At 44.1% G+C, this 20,852-nt stretch overlaps 1 protein-coding gene across 1 annotated transcript in view; it reads left to right on the plus strand.

Moving 5' to 3' along the window:
* Nucleotides 1-9,858: 9,858 nt before the first annotated feature.
* Nucleotides 9,859-20,852, plus strand: part of LOC135223648 (cytochrome c oxidase assembly protein ctaG-like) — a 102,309-nt gene continuing 91,315 nt past the window's right edge. The window contains exon 1 of the mRNA XM_064262298.1: nucleotides 9,859-10,865. Coding sequence (XP_064118368.1) covers nucleotides 10,464-10,865 — 402 coding nt within the window. The 5' untranslated portion in view covers nucleotides 9,859-10,463. The remainder of the gene's footprint in view (nucleotides 10,866-20,852) is intronic.

Consider the following 20,852-nt stretch of genomic DNA (forward strand, 5'->3'; position numbering starts at 1 on the left):
GAGAGAGAGAATAATAAATAATTGAGCTTTGGTGTGTGAGCTTCCTGCTGATGAAGGTTAGGTGTGGGGACCCCATTGACCAGCTGTTCCAGGACGTGCCACATGCGGTGTTGCTGGCATTGGTGGTGAGTGTCAGGGCCGCTTTGGAGTCCTGAGGGATAATTTGGTGCGGTTGAAGGCACGCTGTTGGGCTTTTCCCCACGTCAGCTTCTTTTGCTTGCCCTTCAGGACCTCGGTCAAAGGACACATGGTGTGGGCGATGTCCGGGATAAATCTTCTGTAGTAATTCACCATCCTGAGAGCCTTGACTGTCATCGGCGTCAGGAACTTCACTGGAGCCACCTTCAATGCCATGGGATGTACTCCTGCTGGGGTGATCTCGTGGCCGAGGAAATCCATCCTCTCCGTGCGGAAGGTGTACTTTTCAAAACCGATGACAAGCGAAACTCGGGTCGAAAGACATCTGGGAACTCTTGTAGGAGGGAGGTGTACCTGTGGGGAAAAACGGAGCAGATGGTGGGCGCCCTGGGTCCTTTGGTGAGTGGGCGAGAAAGGCAGGTCTCAGTTTCGAGGAGGCATTGGTGGGCTACATCCACTAAGAGCCAGTGGTGGGCTAGGAAGTCCGCCCCCCAGGAGAGAGATTCATATGTCGTGATGATGAAGGGCCAGGTGTAGGTCTGGCCCTGGAGGATGATGATCTGGGTCATGGTGCCATAGGATGAGATGGGGGTTCCATTGGCGTCTACGAGGGTGATTGAGGACGTGGCTCCTGTCTTCTGCCGACAGCAGGAACACCAACTGCATGGCACCAGTGTCGACCAACATCCTGAAGTGAAATGGTGTACTCGACGAAAAATCCCTTGGGGCGAGACTTCGTTACTGCCGCTGCCAGGGGGGATGGCCTTGGGCGCTGCCTCCATCGTATTTTGGAGGCATGAAGGAGCAGGGGCGCTCGCACTTCCTCGCCTTAGTGCCGAACTTCTGGTGGAAGCAGCACCAACCGTTGTCCTGGTGGGGTTGCAAGGTTCTCCTTCTCTGGAAGGCTGCGCTGATCCCTGCCTCCTTGGGTTCCTCCTGCTGTAGGCTGTTGTCTGACGTTGGGGCAGAGAGTTTTGTGGCCTGGTTGGCAGTATACGGGCTGAAAGCCTGTTCCACCAGGCTCTCCATGTCCAGGTCTTCTGCATTGGGGATCTTTCTGCGGACCTGGGGTGCAAGTTGGTGGAGGAAGATCTGTCAAAGGAGGCTTACCTCCTTCCTGCATCCTTGGTGGTCCTGGAGCTAGTGCCAGGCTAGCCTCGGGTCCATGGTGGTCATGGGGTTGACCACCAGGTCAAAGATGTGGGTGGTTCTCTCGGGGACTGGGAGGGAGAAGGCCTGGATGAGCTGGGTCTTAAGGCCTTTGTAGGGCAGCGCTTTGGGCTGGCTGGCCATCCAGGGAGCGAGGCGGTTGAACACGTCCTTCAGGAAAGCTGCAGCGATGAGGTCTGCCTTGGTTCCTTCCCTGGTGATTCCGTGGAGCCAGAAATGGATCTCCGCACAGTGTAGCCAGGCTGGAATGTTCTGTCTGGTAAAGGGCAGCAGTTTGACAGGGTGGGGCTCCGCCGGCGTGGTGGAGATGTGCAAGGACATTGATCGGGGCGCTGGTTGGGGCATTGTGGGACCACCTGGGGAGAGCATGGATCGTGCCGTGGGTTGGGGCATCGAAGAACCAGAAGGAGCAGCGATGGACAGCTCACCGTTTTGAGCCGAGTTCTCCATGTCTGCCATCTCACTCTTACAGTCAACAGTTGTCGTAAATGGCGGGCCAAACCGTGAGATAAATGCAAAAACACTCCTGTATAGGACGTGCTGTTTTGAGTTTGCTAATGGTGTTGTGGTCGACCGCGGATAGGAGCACCAGAGAACCTAGACTGAGCGCCGTATGGGTCCGTTAAAGGTTTTCTGGGGTAGGTTGCCTGAGCTGCTACCGTCCTAATCTGGGAGGTCACCTGTTATGAAGACTGGAATCAGACAAGGAGAAAGCTGTAACTAACTTTATTGAACAGAGACGGCTGTATATGAGGCAGCAGCGCAGACAGAAATGTAGTTTCTGTCACGTACGCACAAACAAAAAGGGACAGAGCCACCATTGCGATTGTGTTTCTTCGCAGCTGAAAATATACATATATCTTCGTGCAGAGGGTACATTTTTACATGATATATATATATATATATATATATATATATATATATATATATATAATAATATATATATATCAGCGGATAGGCCATGAAATGCTCTACATTTTAGTATATGGCTTAAAAAGTGTGTACAGAGGAAAGACGGACATATGGCGAAATGCCTTCCTTACACCATCCTTCATGTATGCCATGGAAGTAATGAAAATTGATTGACAAGAAAACCATAAATGAATTTCAGAAGATAGACAATCAAGTATATAGAACAATTTTGAAAGTATCTAGATACACTGCAAGTTGTGTGTTAAGATCTGAAAAAGGGGCCTCTTCCTGCCACTTAAGAGATAAGAAGAATAAACTAATCTACTTGAAACATACACTTGAGAGTGGTGGAAATAGGCTCCTAAATGAGATAACCATGGACCAGTATGAAAACAAGAAAACCCCCTGGATAATGCAAGTAAAAGAATATATGAAAGAACTAAACATAAACTTAAGTAAAATTGAAGCAGTTAAAGGCAAACAGCTAAAAGAAATAATAAACAACTAGGAGATAAAAACATGGCAGAAAGAAATTAATGAAAAGACAACATTAAGAATCTACAGAAAACATAAAGAAAAGATAAGAGAAGAAATCTGGTACGACAACACTGAAAAAGAATGCTAATCAGTAGGGCCAGACTAGGTATGTCGCGAAAAATTAGTGCACGATGTATTTTTCCCCCCTCCGTATTTTCCCCTTTGTAACGTAAAGATTATTTGTCAAGCATATGGCAGATTGGCGGCTGTAGTGAAATGGTTCCCTTTTGTATGTGTGCATCGCCTCTCCTCCCTCATTGTTCAATGGCAAAATTCATGTTGTTTTGTAAATTATATGAAAAACGAAGGAATGTCCCCTTCTCAACGAAAATTAATTTGATAAAAATGACTAACCGATCCCCACGGCTACAAAACCGTCCCCCTCCCCCACCCGGACGGCGCTCGCTCTCGGTCTCTCTTCATTAATTAACTTGGTACAGGTAACAACACGTTTGGGGATTTGAATGTGGCGTGCGGGTGTGAGGTGATGAAGCTGATGGCGATTAACCAGAATTGCACAAAGTAAGTAATCGTTCCTTTTTGTAGCCATCATTGGGCTAATTGAGTTTAATTATTATTGTGCATGTTCAAATTCTTTTAACAAATGTGTTTGTACTTGTTTCAATGAGAAAGTGTAAATTGATTTTTGTGATTCTTAAGAGTTTTTGAGTGGTCACGTGGCGGCGTGGCCTCAGAATTTTCCCAAGTGTGGTGTGCTGAGCCACATAAGTTTCATTTAATAGCCTTGTATTGTAAAATTTAAATGAGTTTATTTTTGTAATAAAAATTGTTTAAATCAGATGTGTTTCACCTGTCGAGTTGTCCTTGTGTACGGGCTGGAACCTGTCCATTGGTAAGGCTATCAGCTGCATAACATCTGGCACAAGCCTATAGCATTCGTGACATTTGTGGTCCTTCATCAACCTGATAACCCTAAGGATCCAGTCCCCAAGCAACAGCAGCTCGATTATGGTATTCGACGTGTTCTGGTCATTCGCAACTGCCCTCATGCCTTCCGATTGTGTATCTCGGAGGGAAAAACCTCGCGAGAGAGCGCGCCCATGAAGTTTGGGGCAAACTAAAGTCGTTACTGGAATGCATACGGACGATCACCGTAACCGTGGCAGTTTGTAATGCAGAAGAATGACATTATCCTACATCGAACCACTTCAGAATAAACCCCATTGAGTACCTCGCAAGGGTTAGAAATTTAAACTTGCAGATACGAAGGTATTGAAATCGTAGTGTGAGACACGTGCCTATAAACCCTGTAGCGTACCATGCAGGACACACGCATGCCAATGTTCATTTTGATGAACACGCGAGAACCATTTTCTCGAATCGCATTATGAGACTGATCCGAGCCGAGGCGAGCAGGCCCAACAAGTCAATCAAAGAAACTAAGGAAGAGTCAATGCTGGGTATTGTAATTGTTTAATTTAAAGTAACAAAAGCGGCCTCATTTCCTTGACCCTAGTTTGATTGGAACCCGTTTTTCCTGTAGAGTAAAAGATCATTAACTTCCTGTATTCAAAATGGCGGCCACAATAGAAATCCAGATTGACTCCCTTGTAGTCCTTCTGACGGCGACAATCGCTCGAGCTCAAAGAAACCTTCGATTTACTCGACAGCAAGGTTTATCAGACTTTGTTAGATAGAATCGAAGTTGACAAAAAGCAATTACAATCTTTGTTTGTGTCACATACAATTAAGTTAGAATCATCATTAGAGAGTAAAATTGTTAATGTCCTGGAAGAAGCAGGCCAAGTTATAACCTTGTTATTGAGTCGTATCGGCACATTGACTATACTCTGTTTTTTTCCATCTGTCCATCCGCCTGTGGTGTTTTTGCATGGTAACACTGCGTCCCGGGCTTCAGATAGTTACATTCAGCTCACATTCAACAATTATAATAATATCCTATTTCGAATATTAACGGTGTAATTCGCATACAGTAAATTATTAAAACACTTTTCAGTTGCAAATGTACACCCAGATATCCTTTTATTTAAAGGTGGGTACACACGTGAGAGCCGAACCTTGTATGTGTAACTGAGTTACGCATATACGGTTACAAGGTGTCTAAATGTTGAGGACGAACCGTAACCACATTAAACACGTAACTTCATTACAATCCACTGCGATCATCAGTCTGTCTCTGTCCGGGTTGTTTACCGACGATGGCCACCATGCAAGTAGCAGCTGGCCCGTATATTTATACACATTATTTAACGAAGATGAAGCGAAATAAAAGAAGATGGTGACAATCAAGGTTATATACTAGAAGGGTAGAATACAGTGGTTGGGAATTACTCGCTGACATGAGATTCCAAGAAGTTTCTGGCCACGGTAAAGTCTTTTTTTCATAATAACTAATAAACTGAAGGACCTCTTCATCAATCCAATCAGCCATGGTAGACATAAACATACTGACTGACCAAAACAAGGGACTCTACTATGGACGGCCTTGTTCATAGTCAGTGTCAACAAGTTCAGCAACCTCTGTTGATACGCGCGTAATACAGGTCCCGTCCACACATAGCGTAATGTGCATAGAGACCTCCCTTTGATTCGGGGCCCAAAAACCGACAATTGGTGGGATGGAGGGCGAACGGAGCCTCGAACCTCGCGGGTTCGGGTTCGAGGAACCGTCCACACTTGCGTTTTTGTTACAAGAATCGGTTACAATACAAGGTTCGGTTCGCACGTGTGTACCCACCTTAACACTTACACACAGCGGAACTATTTACCGGGATGCAGTGTTACCATACACAAACACCATTGGCGGATGGACAGATGAAAAAAAAAAACAAGAGTATAGTGTAACGCAGCCAACAATACACTTTACCACGTCTCAAAGAGCTACCTTTACCCACATTCAAAGGCAAACAAAGAGAATTCGCCATGTTCACTGAATTGTTTGATACTCATGTACATAATAGACCCAATTTAGATGATGTTGCTAAATATACCTATTTGTTAGGTACATTACAAGAAGAGCCGTTCAAGGTTGTTCAATCCTTGAGCGTAACAGCTGCAAATTACCAAGTTGACGGTGATTTGCTTGAGAAATATTATGGTAACCAGCAGCAAACACTAGTCATTCTGCACAGAAGGCTAGCTGATCGATCCTTTTGTATCAAAATGCAATTATGTTGAAAGCAAGAATTTTTGCATAGTTAACTGTTTTAATTGAACAAATCAAACGTTTGAGCGGATCCTCGTTAGATCATGGCATGATGGCATCTTACTAAGTCTTATCAATCAGAAGTGTCGCAAGGACAAGTCTATTCAAAAGAAGTTGATTATCTGCGTAAATGTGACTTTTCACTGAACGAGTTGTTCGAAGTGCTCGATTTCCTTGTAAGATCGATGGAGGATGATGCGTTGCAAAGGGGAGAGGAATTGTCAACTGCCCATAAGAAGCGGAGTGAAGCAAACGTTAACCGTGCAACCGCTTGCCCATTCTGCAATGGCAATCACTCCGTGTCTTTTTTGTGTAAAGTACTCTACCATGGCTGCTAAAAACGTCAGTTAATCTTGAAAAAGAAATGCTTCAACTGCCTAGCGTCTGGTCCTGCCAGTAAGCAATGTAACGTAAAACGTAATTGTAAGTTGCGTGATGGCCAACATCACAGTTTGATTTGTGAGAAAGACAGCGCGCAACCCAGATCCGTCATGCCGACACACAATTTCAGTTATCAGTCCTCAAAAACATCACAAGTAGTCTTGCCGCCTATAAAGAACTTAGGCACCAACCATTAGATAAATCAAAGAACGCAACCAAAAGCCAAAGATGAGAAACTGTTTGTAACTGCTGAGACGGTCAAGGACAAGCCTTCGAGCGAGTTGCCAGCTACCTTATTACCAACCGCTACAGCTATCGTGTATTCACGTAGCAAACCCCTTTCCACTAGAGTATTTTTGGATATCGGTAGCCAACGCAGTTTCATTTCGAGTTGGCTTGCAAAGAAATTAGAACTGCCAGTTATTAAACACGTTTCGCTAAATATTGCACTGTTCGGCTCACAAATTGTACACGGCCAGTACAGTGTAGTTTCTTGTAGAATACACATAGAGTGATCCACACTAAGCTCGTTGTTCACAATGATGTAAATACTCCCATGCATAATGTTGGCCTTTCTAACATAAAAGCGCATTTACAGCGCAAGGGTTGCACTATGGCCGATGAGAAAATTAATGGCGATCTTCTTACTAATGTTAATACCCTGGTTGGGGCAGGTTACTTTAGCTTGTTCGTTCTCAGTATGGACAAGATGATGGAGTAAGCTTGTTTGTGACACACAATGGCATAACACCCTATGGTCGCATACCACAGTGGGCCATGGAAGGGATAAATGCATCTGTTTGTTCGCACATTACAATTATGTCGAGCCACCCCAGAGATCGACGTTGATATGTGGTGGAGATTGGATACCATTGGAATCGCTGCCCACGAACAGTAACACCTCAGAGCACGCTGCTATGAATAAAGTCCAGAGCAGCATTGTAAGTACCGAACGAGGGTACCAAGTAAGTTTACCGTTTCGCGGGCCAGAATGCCCAGGTGCAAATTATCACAATGCATTCGCTCAATTGAACGCAATGGAAACTCAATTTCTGAAAGACCCTGAGTACCGAAGAGATTATGAGAACGTCCTTCAGACGTATCTCGACGCTGGATTCATTTATGAAATCACCAATTCTAAGATTGAGGAATACTACTAGCCCCACTCTGGGGTTAAGAAGCAGAGTCTCATAACTCCTTTGCGTATTGTGTTCAACGCATCCTCTAAAGTCAAGAGAGAACTGTCGTTAAATGATTGCCTTTATTCAGGTTCCAACTTAGTTGAAATGCTATATGATTTGCACCTCAAGTTTCGACGCGATCCCTACAAGTTAATATTAGATATATCGAAAGCTTTCCACAGAGTATTGCTACATCCCGATGATACTAAATATGCACGTTTTTTGTGGCGACGAGAGCCGACTGGAGCGGCCACGTATACCTTTAACGTTGTGGGTTTTGGCATAACCAGTAGCCCCTATCTCTTACAACAAGTGCTTCAAACCGATCTCCGCAAATGGGGACAGGAAGATATAATTAAATCCTTCTATGTCGATAATTATCTGCGGACATTTGTATCCAGGGAACTAATAGAAAGAGAATATTGCGAGGTCAAATCTTTGCTAGACATGGCCCACATGCCTTTGATGGGGTGGGCAAGTAATTGTCAAACGTTTGATCAGCAGATTGGTTACAAAGAACCCAATGAAATCAATGTTTTGGGAATGAATTAGGATAGAAGGGAGGATAAGTTGAGTCTAAAGCCTAAGAATGTCCAGAGTTGTAGAAATAGTTCCCATCCTCTTACCAAACGCAAGTTACTGTCCCTTTTGATAGCCAATTTTGACCCCCAAGGGCTAGTCAGTCCCCTTTTTGCACGGGGAAAAATTCTCCTTCAAGAATTGTGGGAAGACCGGGTAGGCTGGGATGATGTGCTGTCAGATGATCACCAACTAGAAGCTAGCTAACTACTCGCTGAATTCAATAATGTTCACAATTATAAGTTTCAGAGGGGAATTATGCATAAAGGTAGTGAATTGCATTTGTTTACTGATGCGTCAAGCAAAGCTTATGGTGCTGTAGCCTATGTCAGACAGATATCCAAACAAGTTAGCCTCTTAGGCCCCTACACACGATCAATTTTTTCGTCAATTAATTTATATCAATTTATTGACGTCAATGAATTGATGGAGAAATTGACCGTGTGTAGGGGACATTGATATCAATTTAAATGAAACAATTTCATTGAATCAATTCATTGAGAGATCAAAGATCCTTTGATATTTATTGATGGGTCTTCAATAAAATTGATCGTGTGTGGGCAAAGCATCAATATATTGATCAATAATTTAGTGTTTTCTCAGCAGTGAAAGAGTCGTCATCGTAATCATGGCTGAAAAGAAGAAAGAAAGTGAGCGTAAAATGATGATGGAGATAATTGACGTTTATAGATCCTTACCGGCCTTGTGGAAAATAAAATCCGACGAGTACAGTGACAGGGAGAATACAAAGAACATTTCTTCGCCCACTTACTCCTCTTCTTTCGCTTTGGAGTGTCCAGAGCAAGCACTATTCCTAGAGCCACAGATGCTTTCATCTCGAAGTTATGAATCAAACTGAAAATTGAAGTAAAATCATTGACCGTGTGTGGGCACAGTGATTTCCTCAATTTCAGTGTCGCCAATAAATTTATATAAATTAATTGAAAAATTGATCGTGTGTAGGGGCCTTTAGCTTCCAAAATGCTAGTCACACCTCGCAAACAAGCGAAATTAACCATTCCAAAGTTATAACTATTAGCACTATTATTAGGATTTAGATTGGGAAAGCATCTTTGTAAGTTCTTTAGCTTTATCACTGTAATGCTCTGGACTGACAGTAAAATAGCTATTGCCTGGGTGACTAGCCGCACGAGAAGTAAAAACACTTTAATTTCTAATCGAGTTGGGGAGATTACTTTAATCCAATAGAAGTGTGGCATCGAGATGAAGTACGTCCCCACGAAGTAGAACCCAGCTGACATTTTGACCAGAGGTTCAACTTGCGCGATTTGAAAGTCAACCACCTATGGCATGAAGGACCGCCCTTTCTACGTTGTGAGGGCACCCCTGAACCATGCGTCGAAGAGGAAGAATCTCCAAAACGACAAAATGTGATCACGGCCGTCCTGAGGGAGCTCAGGGAAGAACTTTAACTCCCACCCACTGAATTGTGGAAATTGCAGGGGAATAACGTTGAAATTGGTTTGCTTAGAACAAAGACACCACCTTCCTACGGTGTGTAGTAGGTTAGAGAGTGGCATTCCTGTACCCACGCACATTAATAACTTCATTAAACAATTAACCTTAGTCATGCAAAATGGCATAGTTTTCACAAGAAATAGATTAGTTAATGTTACTAATACAAAAAATAAGTTATTATACTGTTGCCCTTCAAGGGTACCTTAGTATCATTGTATCTCACCCATCTTCATGAAACTCACATGCATTGTGGAGTTAATGTTTTAATGAATCTTTCCGGCAGGAAATTTGGAGCCCGGGATTGAGGGCTACCGCCAAAAAAGTAGTGGGGTGATGTAGAGCATGCCTGTTAGCCTTCAGGCTTCTTCAACAATCACCACCTCCACCCCTCCCGACCGACAGAGCAACTCATGATACGTCCCTTCAAGAAGGTAGGAGTAGACCACACGGACCCCATACCCATAGAAGGAGGAGTGGGGCACATTTTCATCATCACCTGCTTTGCCAGCCAGGCCGTATATCTCGATTACTGCAGCAGCCTGGACGCCCATACATTTGTTTTGCTGCTACGACGCTTCACAGCCACACATGGAGCTCCTTCTACTGCCTACAGTGACAATGCTATGACCTTCAGGGCTGCAAGCACCTTTCTCCAAGAGGTGTGCAACAAGGATGTTGTTACAAGAGCATTCCTGCGCCGCATGGGAATCAAGCACGGTAGGCGTTTCAAAGACGTATTCCACCTACTACTACTACTACTACTTCTTACTCTACAACAAGATGTAAACACGGTTACAGAACCGCCTGCTTTCCGACACCGAAACCGAAACTGAATTAGATGTCCGGTCTGCTATAAAGTAAATCCCTGCGACTGTGTGCCTTGTGATTTCTAGATAAACATGGCCTTCTGCAAACGTTTCAGAGGAACTGGTTTACTTTGTTTCCTTTCGAAACCAAGCCTGTATCCGACCAGAATATGCTTAGACCTAGGTTATGCAGTTTCTGTCCCCAAGAGTTTCCAAGCACCCAGATATTTTTGCTCTTCGATTACTAGTAGTTGTGGAAGACAAACGATTAAAAAGTTATTTCCATGTTGCAAAACTAATCACCAAGTCACAGCCCTGAAGTTGTCAACAACGCCCAGACCTAGGGGTATGTCCCCTCAGTCCAAATCGCAAAAGGAAGTTCCTTCTGGAAAGGCAAGGGGCACAAAGTCAACTCTGTATTACATAGCAGCGTTAGGTGTAGCGACTTTAGGTTTAAGCTATGCAGCAGTCCCACTCTACAGGATATTTTGCCAGGTAGGTAAGAACCATGGTTGGAAATATAGGTACTAGGTAGCTAGCTATACTACCTAGTATACCTAGGTAGGTAGCATATAGGTAGGGTAAACAATCGAGTGGACTGGCCAACTCACCGACTACTGCAGTTTTGGCCACCCTCCGAAAAAGTACTTTAACATGTCCTGACACTGGAGATGGTCATCAGTCATGACTTGTTGGTGGTGATAACAGGAGCTCAAGACTTCTACTCTCCTTTCGAAGTATTTTCTCCTACTACCTAGGGCTAAGTTAGAAATTAAGGCCATATATTTTAAGATTTAAATAGAGGGTAATGGAAAGTGTGGCCAACGCAGTGCACACAACCCCAAAACGCTTTCGAAATAGTATATAGGGTAAAAAACCGCATGGTACAGGGGTGGACCATGTACGATCAATGTGTACAACCCCAAGAAAAGTACATTATAACACGTCCTGACATCGGAGATGGGCATCAGACGCGACTTGTTGTTGGTGAGAAACGGAGCTAAAGACCTCTACTCCAGAGTCAGGACGCGTTATAATGTACTTTTCTTGGGGTTGTACACATTGATCGTGCATGGTCCACCCCTGTACCATGTGGTTTTTTACCCTAGGGTAAAACACCGCATGGCCTGCATCAAGCCAAAACCGACGATCATGCATGCCCCACCCTCCGAAAAAGTATATTATTACGCGTCCAGAACACCGAGCTGGGCATGAGTCGCGACTTCTTGTTGGTGAGAAACGTAGCTAAACACCTCTACTCTCCATTCGAAGTAAGTATTTTCTCCAAAGTTAGAAATTAAGGCCAAATTTTAAGATTTAGGGTAAAACACTGCATGGCCTGCATCAGGCCAACGACGATCAATGCATGCCACCCTCCGAAAAAGTACATTATAATGTGTCCTGACACCAGAGATGGGCATCAGTTGCTACTTTTGTTGGTGAGAAACGGAGCTAAAGACCTCTACTCTTCTTTTGGAGAAAGTATTTTCTCCAAAGTTAGAAATTAAGGACAAATTTTAAGATTAAACAGAGGGTAGTGAAAAGGGTGGCCACGGCAGTGGAAATCTCACCAAAACGCTTTCGAAATTTTTACTTACGATTAAATAACTTAGAAGATTGACGCCATCTCGATGTTTAGGGAGTCGTTTGTGTCAACAAACTTCCCATTTCCTGTGATAAAATCCGCACGCACACCACTTGTACCCACAGACGCTGGGGCACTTTCATCACAACAATCAGAACATGGTCCCTTACTAGGACGTTTTTAAGTAAACAACTGTTTTGGTAGAAGACGACGACGAAGCTTGCACTTAGATAATTTTTTAAATAAATAGTAAAACATCAATATTTTACATATTTATGATGATTAATTTTAAAATATTTGTTATATTGGAAAAGTAACTTGATTCTGACTCTAATTTAAGTAATTATTTTTCGGAATTAGAACGTTCTTTCAAGTCCTGTATTATGACGTCACGACGTCTTTACTTTCTTACCTATTGTAAGTAATTGCTATACTCAACTTTCTTGCAGAACAGTTTACCAGTTATTCATGCAGATTGTTATCAGCTATTCATGTAATTGTTATAATCGTGAAGTGTGGCCATATATATCTTTATTATTTACTTTTTTTGGATATATGAAGATGTTTTATTGCCGGATTACCGCCGTTGTGTGACGCAATCGTTTTCGGTCCCTGGGCGTCTGTCTGTTTTCGCACCATAAGAAATTATGTGTGAAGCTCCACTAATGTGGCAACGATGATTTTGCCATTCTTAGCATGCAAACATTAAAGGTTACATTTATTTCTGGCATACAGTTATTAAAGAAATTAAAAATATACTATTATAGACTTAAATGAATGAAAAGTGCTAAAAAAATATATATACTATATATATAATCCACTTATCTGTAGTCTGTTCCTCTATGGTTTTTGGCAGCCAGATGTACGACAAGGTTAGAAACATTGGATTGTATCTACTTTAGAAATATCTGTAATTTTTCGGGGTAATTTGGTTGCAAAAAAGGGATAATAGACATGAATTAAATTAACATTTTTAAATAACAAAGTAAAGTTGAACTAAATAACGAGTAAAGTAAACAATTTAGGGAATAAAACTTTGCATTGTCGTCGTCTGCTGTTCGTAACTGTGTTTGTGGCGGGCTCGCTTGGGAACCAGGTACAGAACTTGTTTAAAGTGCAATGTGGAGTGAATTTAGACCAACATGTGTATAATAACAATCAAATAAGCACTGTGGGGTTTCAGTTGTGATTGCAGTAAGGATAAAAATCACCGATTACAAGGTAAAAATGAATTAAGTTCAAACCATGACCCCCGGGAATAAATAGTTTCATACTTTCACTAATATAGGCAACAAAATGTTGTATTAATAAACATTACCTTAATATAATTTATCTAGCCCTAAATCCCCAAAAACCGCACCAAAATTTACCACATTGGCAACCCTGTTACCTCCTATTCTCTCCGCCAGTTGGCAACACTGGTCGTTGACAGATACGAAAACCTTCCCTCAAATCAGTTGTTAACGAGCGCCCGTGTGTTACATCACGGCCGCTCTTTATAAATTTCCTTAAACATTTTTGTGCCTTTAAAGCTTTCATTATTTGTTAAATGAGACTTTATATGAATTCCCACTCACGCATTACATCACGAAATAGTGAATTAACTTTGATTTTTGTCGTGGTTCTTATCTTAAATTACGAACTTTTGCGCGACCCGGAACTACTGACCTGTCCAATTCTACAATGGATTACCAAGAAATTGACGATGCTTCCTTCTGCCAGCAACATCAGGAACTGCCCGGTTTGTGGGACAAGGATGAGTAGCCGGGAGTATGAACCCCATGACATTTGTAGCTCTTGTCGTGGACAGGTTTGTGACTTGACTTCTCGTTGTGACGTATGTAAGCCCTGGTCTGACGAGGATATGACTGCTTATATGAAACGCCAAACAATCTTGCAGCGTAAAAGATCGGTTAAGGAGAAAAAGAAATCGATTGCTAGAACTGTATCTAACGAATTCTTTGACTTGGGCGCTCATGATTCTGGCTCTTCGGTTTCGGTATCGTACGACTCCGATTCCGAATTAATTGATGCTTTGCCCCCTGTACAACCGGTAATTAGTGAAGTTATTCTGATGTAGATTCGAAGATTTTGGCAATGGAAACTACCTGGAAACAGAATTTTAAGAAATTACAGCTTAGTCTAGATAGAGATATTTCTGCTAAGTTTAACAATCTGTCAGAGAATTTTCAAGAAGCCTTTACTAGAATGTCTAACACACTTTTAGATTCATTTTCAGCTCCTCGTCAGGTACCTGTCGACAGCACCATGGGTAACGGTGCGACAGATACCCCGGCTTGCGAACCCCGTCGTGGCGAAGGCCTAGGGGGGATCCGGTCCGGCAGGTGCCTAACGAATCTTTACCCAACGTGTCCCCTGTTAGTCCCGTAACAGTGCCAAAAGGCGCTTATTTAGGAGAAGGGGGAGGGATATTAGTGTCAGACCTAAGATAGCTAGTCGTCAGGATTTTACTTCAGAGGAAGTTTCTAAGTTAGGCGATCTGACGATGATGATGATGATGACGCGGATTCGTGTGATATTGATGTTTCCTCGAATGGATGTCATGATGTAGAATTCAAGAAACTTTTTATTTAATTTTGAGTTTTCTTCCTCAGGCGAGGCCTAAAGAGCAGAAGCAGCCTCCGCCTCGTTGTATTACAGAAGGGATTTTTCTTGACGGTCCTTCCCGGTCACGGGAATTTTTACGTTTTCCCTTTGCCCAGAGGTTCGCAAGAGTGAGGGCGGACGTTGCCGCTAAAACTTTCGAAGGTGATCGGGGAAGGGAAGAGGAAGCTCTCTTCTCTTCTACGACACCGGAGAGGAGTTTACCAGGTGGCGGATGATTCTTCATTCTCTCGACCCCCCAAGCCAAATCCTGATTTTGTCCGACTTTCAAGTCAACCCTTGCCTTCTAAGGCTTCGGTCTCTGTCTCAATTGAAGATTTTATTGCTATGGAGGCTGTTATGAGCTCCTTACAAGAAGCTCAATCCTTCGATATGTGGGTCCTCGAGGGCTTTTAATGTATATCAAGGACTCCGGGTTTGTTCCTCCTGTTGCTCCTCTGATTTGAAAGGAAATTCTGCTCATCCATTTCAATCGCTTCTGTACATCAGAACGAGCTTGCTGCTTCAATGCAGGCCTTTCTTGTTTCTCTAGTCGTAACCTGTATTTGTCGCAGTTACCCTCCTCTGTATCGGAGATTCAGAGAACCCGTCTGTTGTCCTCTTCTCCTTTTGGCGATTTCCTTTTCGATATTTCTGTGCTTTCTGAGGTTTTGAAGGAACATCAAGGTGATGCCTCTTCCAAGCTCACTGGGCCTTATCAAGAGCTTTTTCCTCTGGTCTTCCTCCTGTTCCTTCAAGGAGTAAGCGTAAGTTTAGGACCAGATCTGTACCTTCTGCTCCAGCCCAACAACCCTCCTTCTGGCTCTTTTTTCCCAGAGTACATCTCAGGTTGCTGGTGCCCTCTTCTTCATCCTCTGGTGCTCACCCTTTGAAACGCGGGAGAGGTTCTTGGCGTGGCTCTAAGGGCAGAGAAAGAGCTCAACCTCCAGGAGGACCTTCTTCTTCTTCTTCCTTGTCTCTGCATAAGAATTTCGGAAGTAGGAGTCATCACCTCGCCTGGAGACCGCAGTAGGAGCTTGTCTCTCCCGCCATTGGTCAGCTTGGCAGGGGAGAGCGGTGGATGCTTGGGTGGTGGAGGTCCTGAAGGAAGGTTACGAGATCCCTTTTGTTTCCAGACCTCCACTTTCCAATCGTCCTCTCGAGTTCAGCAGTTATTCCCCTCACTCAATCAGGGGTCAAGCCTTGGAGAAGGAGCTTTCGGCCCTCTTGGAGAAGGATGCCATAGAGCGAGCTCCTCCTTCTCCCGGGTTTTACTCTCGGATGTTTGTAGTTTCTAAAGGCCTCGGGTGCCTGGCGCCCCACCATCATAGATCTTTCGGTTTTGAACAAGTTCATTCTAAAGTCCAAGTTCAGGATGGAGACGGTCCAGACTGTTCTTTCATCCGTCAGGAGGGGGGACTGGATGATTTCCATCGAATCTGCAGGATTAGCTTATCTGCAAATCCCATCCATCCAAGAAGCAGACCTTACCTTCGGTTTTTCACGGACTCCGGAGTTTTCCAGTTCAAGACCCTTTGTTTCGGCCTCACCACTGCTCCACAGGTCTTTTCTCGGGTGATGGCTCCTGTTTCAGCTATTCTGCATCAGTTAAACGTAAGGATGCTTCAGTATCTGGACGATTGGCTAGTCCAGGCCGAATCTCTAGAGAAATGTCTCCGGTCGAGGGAGATAGTTCTGTCTCTTTGTGTCGAGTTGGACATTCGTGTCAACTTCGACAAGTCCAATCTAATCCCTTGCCAGATCATGACTTATCTGGGGATTGTTTTGAATTCCAGATTTTGAGGGCTTCTCCCGCTCAGAAACGGATAGACAAGCTTCTGAGTCTGATCGAAGAATTTTTGTCCTCCGTAACGCAGCCAGTTTCTCTTTGGAGGTCTCTCCTGGGCCATTTGTCATCCCTCATCCAACTGGTTCCCGGAGGTCGTCTCAGAATGAGGTCCCTTCAGTCGACACTTCGCCAGTCATGGGATTTCGTGTCCGAGGACACGATAGTCGCCTCTTCTCCACAATGTCGGAAGGATCTCCGTTGGTGGATGCAAGTTCACCGCCTCAAGTCAGGGACATCTCTTCTTTCGGTTCCTCCGGACCTAATGTTTTGGTCAGACGCCTCGGATCAAGGTTGGGGCGCACACCTGGGCTCCGAAGCCGCTTCGGGCCTTTGGTTAGAGGAGGAGAGGAGCATGTCAATAAATTGGAGGGAACTGAGGGCAGTGTACCTAGGCCTTCTTTCATTTCAGGAACAACTGTTGGAGTCGGTTGTCGCGATCTTTGTCGACAACACCACAGCAGTCTCGTACTTGAGAAACCAAGGCGGCACACAGTCGGATCTTCTCACTCAAGAAGCCCGATCAATCCTGTGTTGGGCAGAAGACAGGGGGATTACGTTGGTCCCTCAGTTTATCCTGGGCCATCACAACGCTTAGCAGACGCCTTTGTCGAGGACCGAACGAAGTTCAAGGGTCGGAGTGGACACTTTGCCAGGAAGTCTTCGACAGCCTCAGGAAGAAATGGCCTGTCACAGTCGATCTGTTTGCCACCCCACTGAATTTTCGGTGCCAGATATTCTTCGCCCCTTACCAGACTCCTCAGAGTGCCGGGACAGACTCTCTTTTGCAGGACTGGGAGGGACTTCAAGCCTATGCTTTTCCTCCGTTCTCTCTGGTGAGGTCAGTCCTCAACAAAGTGAGGGCAAACCAAGCGTCTGGATCTCACCTTGATCGCCCCTTTCTGGCCACAGAAGGAGTGGTTTCCCGACCTTCTGGAAGCACTGGTGGAACCCCCCATTCGCCTGCCAGAGAGACCAGATCTTCTCAAACAACCCCATTTTCATCGGTTCCATCAGAGGCTCCACATGCTTCATCTTCATGCCTGGAGACTGTCAGGAGGTTCTCCAAGCACGAAGGGTTCTCCTCCAGAGTGGCGCGACAGTTGGCTCTTGCCAGGCGGCAATCAACCAGAGTAAATTATCAGGCTAAATATGTCGGTTTACAGACGTTGGTGTAAGTCTCAAGGACATTCAATTTCTAGACCTTCCTTACCGAAAGTAGCGGAGTTTTTAGTTCATTTACATCATGACAGGGCCCTGTCACCTTTGTGCATTAAGGGTTATAGGTCTATGCTTTCCTATGTTTTTAAGGCAAGGCTTCCTGAGATCTCTTCATCTTATGTCATTAGAGATTTACTTCGATCTTTTTCCCTATCTCGACCCAGGCCGCAGTGTTCGCCTCCGACATGGGACGTTAACGAAGTCCTTCAAGCCTTAAGGTTCCCTCCGTTTGAGCCTCTGAATTCTGCCAAATTTAGGGACCTCTCTTCTAAGACACTCTTCCTTGTCTCACTGGCTACAGCCAAGAGGGTGGGTGAACTGCAAGCACTCTCTTTTCTGGTTGCCAGATCTGGACAAGACATGATTTTGTCATACCTTCCTGAATTTGTCGCAAAGACTGAATCGTCTGATAATCCCATTCCCAGGTCTTTTGTACTGAAGTCACTGGTCGACTTCGTTGGTAATTTAAATGAGGAATTAGTTCTTTGCCCTGTTAGGGCGCTCTCATGTTATTTACGCCGCCACGAAAGGACATTCAGGGGGGGTCGTCCCCGTCATCTGTTTGTTACCCCGAAATGTCAAGAGACCTATTTCAAAGAATGGTGTATCCTTTTTTCTCAGAGATCTGATCGTTAAAACTGGTGGTTCGGCTGCTGGGGAAGACCAGACGCCGAGAGCACACAGTATTAGAGCAGTTGCTACATCAGTAGCTTTTATGAAGAACGTCTCAGTCGCCAAGGTGCTTGAGGCGGCGACTTGGCATTCTAATTCTGTTTTTTGCCTCTTTTTACTTGAGGGATATTTCTCTAGTTCTAGGCGACCTTCGTTCTTTGGGCCCGTTGGTGATGGCAGGACAGGTCGTCAGACAGGAGAATTAGGTAGTCTTCCTGTTTTACGTTTGGTTGCTACCTGTATATTATTCATTAATTTTTGTTTTGTTGTATATATTTTTTTGTTTTTGTATTATAACCCATGGCAGTTTTTGACGTAGTTATAATGGGAATTAGGCAGTTTGGTATTTAGGTGTTTTTGATGACAAGGACTGACTGCTTGGCAACTCATGCTGCTTCCATTTTCAGTGTGAAATGGTTCCAGCCACTGGGTTGTCGGCACTGGCGACTACGCTTCTCCCAGAGTCGATGCTGACCTAGGAACTAGCCACTGGTTCGCTTGTCCTGAAGACTCCTGCTTCTTCCACTGTCCTGGACAGGGAATTAGTCGATGGATCGTCTGCTGTCATCTGTGACTCCTCACCATCTACTTTTTGTCTCGCCTGTCTTCTCGGAGTCAGGGACACTCGTGTGAGATCAGGCGACATTTAGTAGCCCTGAGTTTCTTGTTGACGAAGTCGGTTGCGTTGATACACCCCCGATGATCGTGTAACATGAGACCAGGTTGGACTGTCAGGCATTCGTCCTTCGGGACTGAATCGCCTTTTTGCTCCGCGCTCCTTTCTCTTGGCACCAGAAAGCTCGAGTTAGAGTTGCTCATGAGCCGATTCGTTGCTGGCGACTTCGGGTTGCGTTGATACACCCCCAAGGTTTGCTTAGCTTTGAATCGCCCAGACAGTCCAGACACTCATCCTTTAGGGAAAGAATAGTGCTTGATAGTCTTCAGGGTGCAGCCTTGCTGTCCGCAATTCGTCTGACTGGTCACCTGGTCGGTCACCTGACTTTAGTACAGACGGACTGACTATGCACTTACTCCTTGTCCTGTGCTACCGCAGTTGGTGGCATTATGGTAGGAGACTTTGAGTTGTTAGTATCTTTGACCTTGGGTTGAGTTTTGACTGCCTATGATATATATTTCTTTGTTTGTTTTCTCCTATTCTGTCCGAAGGGGAAATTGTATTCAGATTCCCTCCTCCTTTTCAATGTGGTTAATCGGGCTAGATAAATTATATTAAGGTAATGTTTATTAATATGGAATTTTTATTCTAAAATTAATATTAATAATACTTACCTGTATAATTTATCTAGTCCCACCCATCCTACCCCACGATCTGCCTATCACAACTGATTTGAGGGAAGGTTTTCGTATCTGTCAACGACAGTGTTGCCAACTGGCGGACAGAATAGGAGGTAACAGGGTTGCCAATGTGGTAAATTTTGGTGCGGTTTTTGGGGATTTAGGGCTAGATAAATTATACAGGTAAGTATTATTAATATTAATTTTAGAATAAAAATTCCATTTTATTGTGCTGATTACAACTGCAATCTTGAGTAAGATCAATAAACGTTACATATATACGCTAACATTGTTCAAATGAGTGCTGGGAAGGCTGGGAAAGATGGTGGATAGTCCGTGAACAGACCCTTCCATCCACACGGTAGCCGCCCTATTGGATTTCAAAACTGTCTTGAAAACATATTTTACGAAGAGCGTCACATGCTTATTTTAGTTCGTATGGGGCTTTCATATATCACATTATGTTGACAAAACTTCAATCTTTTGAATGGTATGCTTAGAGTTGTAATTGTATTCTTGTTTCACCAATTAAATATCGAGTGAATAAGACCCATCCAACGTGATGAGGGTTGGTCATCCGTGATTTTTTACCCTACTTACGATTAAAAAACTTTAGAAGAGTGATGCCATCTCGATTGGATGCGGAGTCGCTTGTGTCAACAAACTTCCCATTTCCTGTGCTAGATCCGCACACCACTTGTACCCATAGACGCTGGGGAACTTTCATCACAACAATCGTAAACCCTACCTCTGACCAGTACTTATTCAAGGGGACTAGGGTAAAACACCATGTGGACTGGCCCAACTCACCGACTATCACGGCTGGCCACCCTCCGAAAAAGTACTTTTAACGCGTCCTGACACCGGAGATGGTCATCAGTCACGAGTTGTTGTTGGTGAGAGGAGCTAAAGTCCTCTACTCTCCTTTCGAAGTAAGTATTTTCTCCAAAGTTAGAAATTAAGGCCATATTTTAAGATTTAAACAGAGGGTAATGAAAAGGGTGGCCAATGCAGTGCAAACTTCACCAAAACGCTTTCGAAATTTTCACTTACAACTCAAAATATTTAGAAGATTGACGCCATCTCGATGTTGCGGAGTCGCTTGTGTCAAACTTCCCATTTCCTGTGCTAAATCCGCACACCACTTGTACCCATAGACGCTGGGGCACTTCATCACAACAATCGTACACCTGAACTCTTTATAAACCAGCCACTTATTTTTTGTTTTTACTTAATCAAGGGGACTATGGCAGTCTTT

This window comes from Macrobrachium nipponense, chromosome 10 (assembly GCF_015104395.2).
Source record: "Macrobrachium nipponense isolate FS-2020 chromosome 10, ASM1510439v2, whole genome shotgun sequence".
NCBI classification, from domain to species: domain Eukaryota; kingdom Metazoa; phylum Arthropoda; class Malacostraca; order Decapoda; family Palaemonidae; genus Macrobrachium; species Macrobrachium nipponense.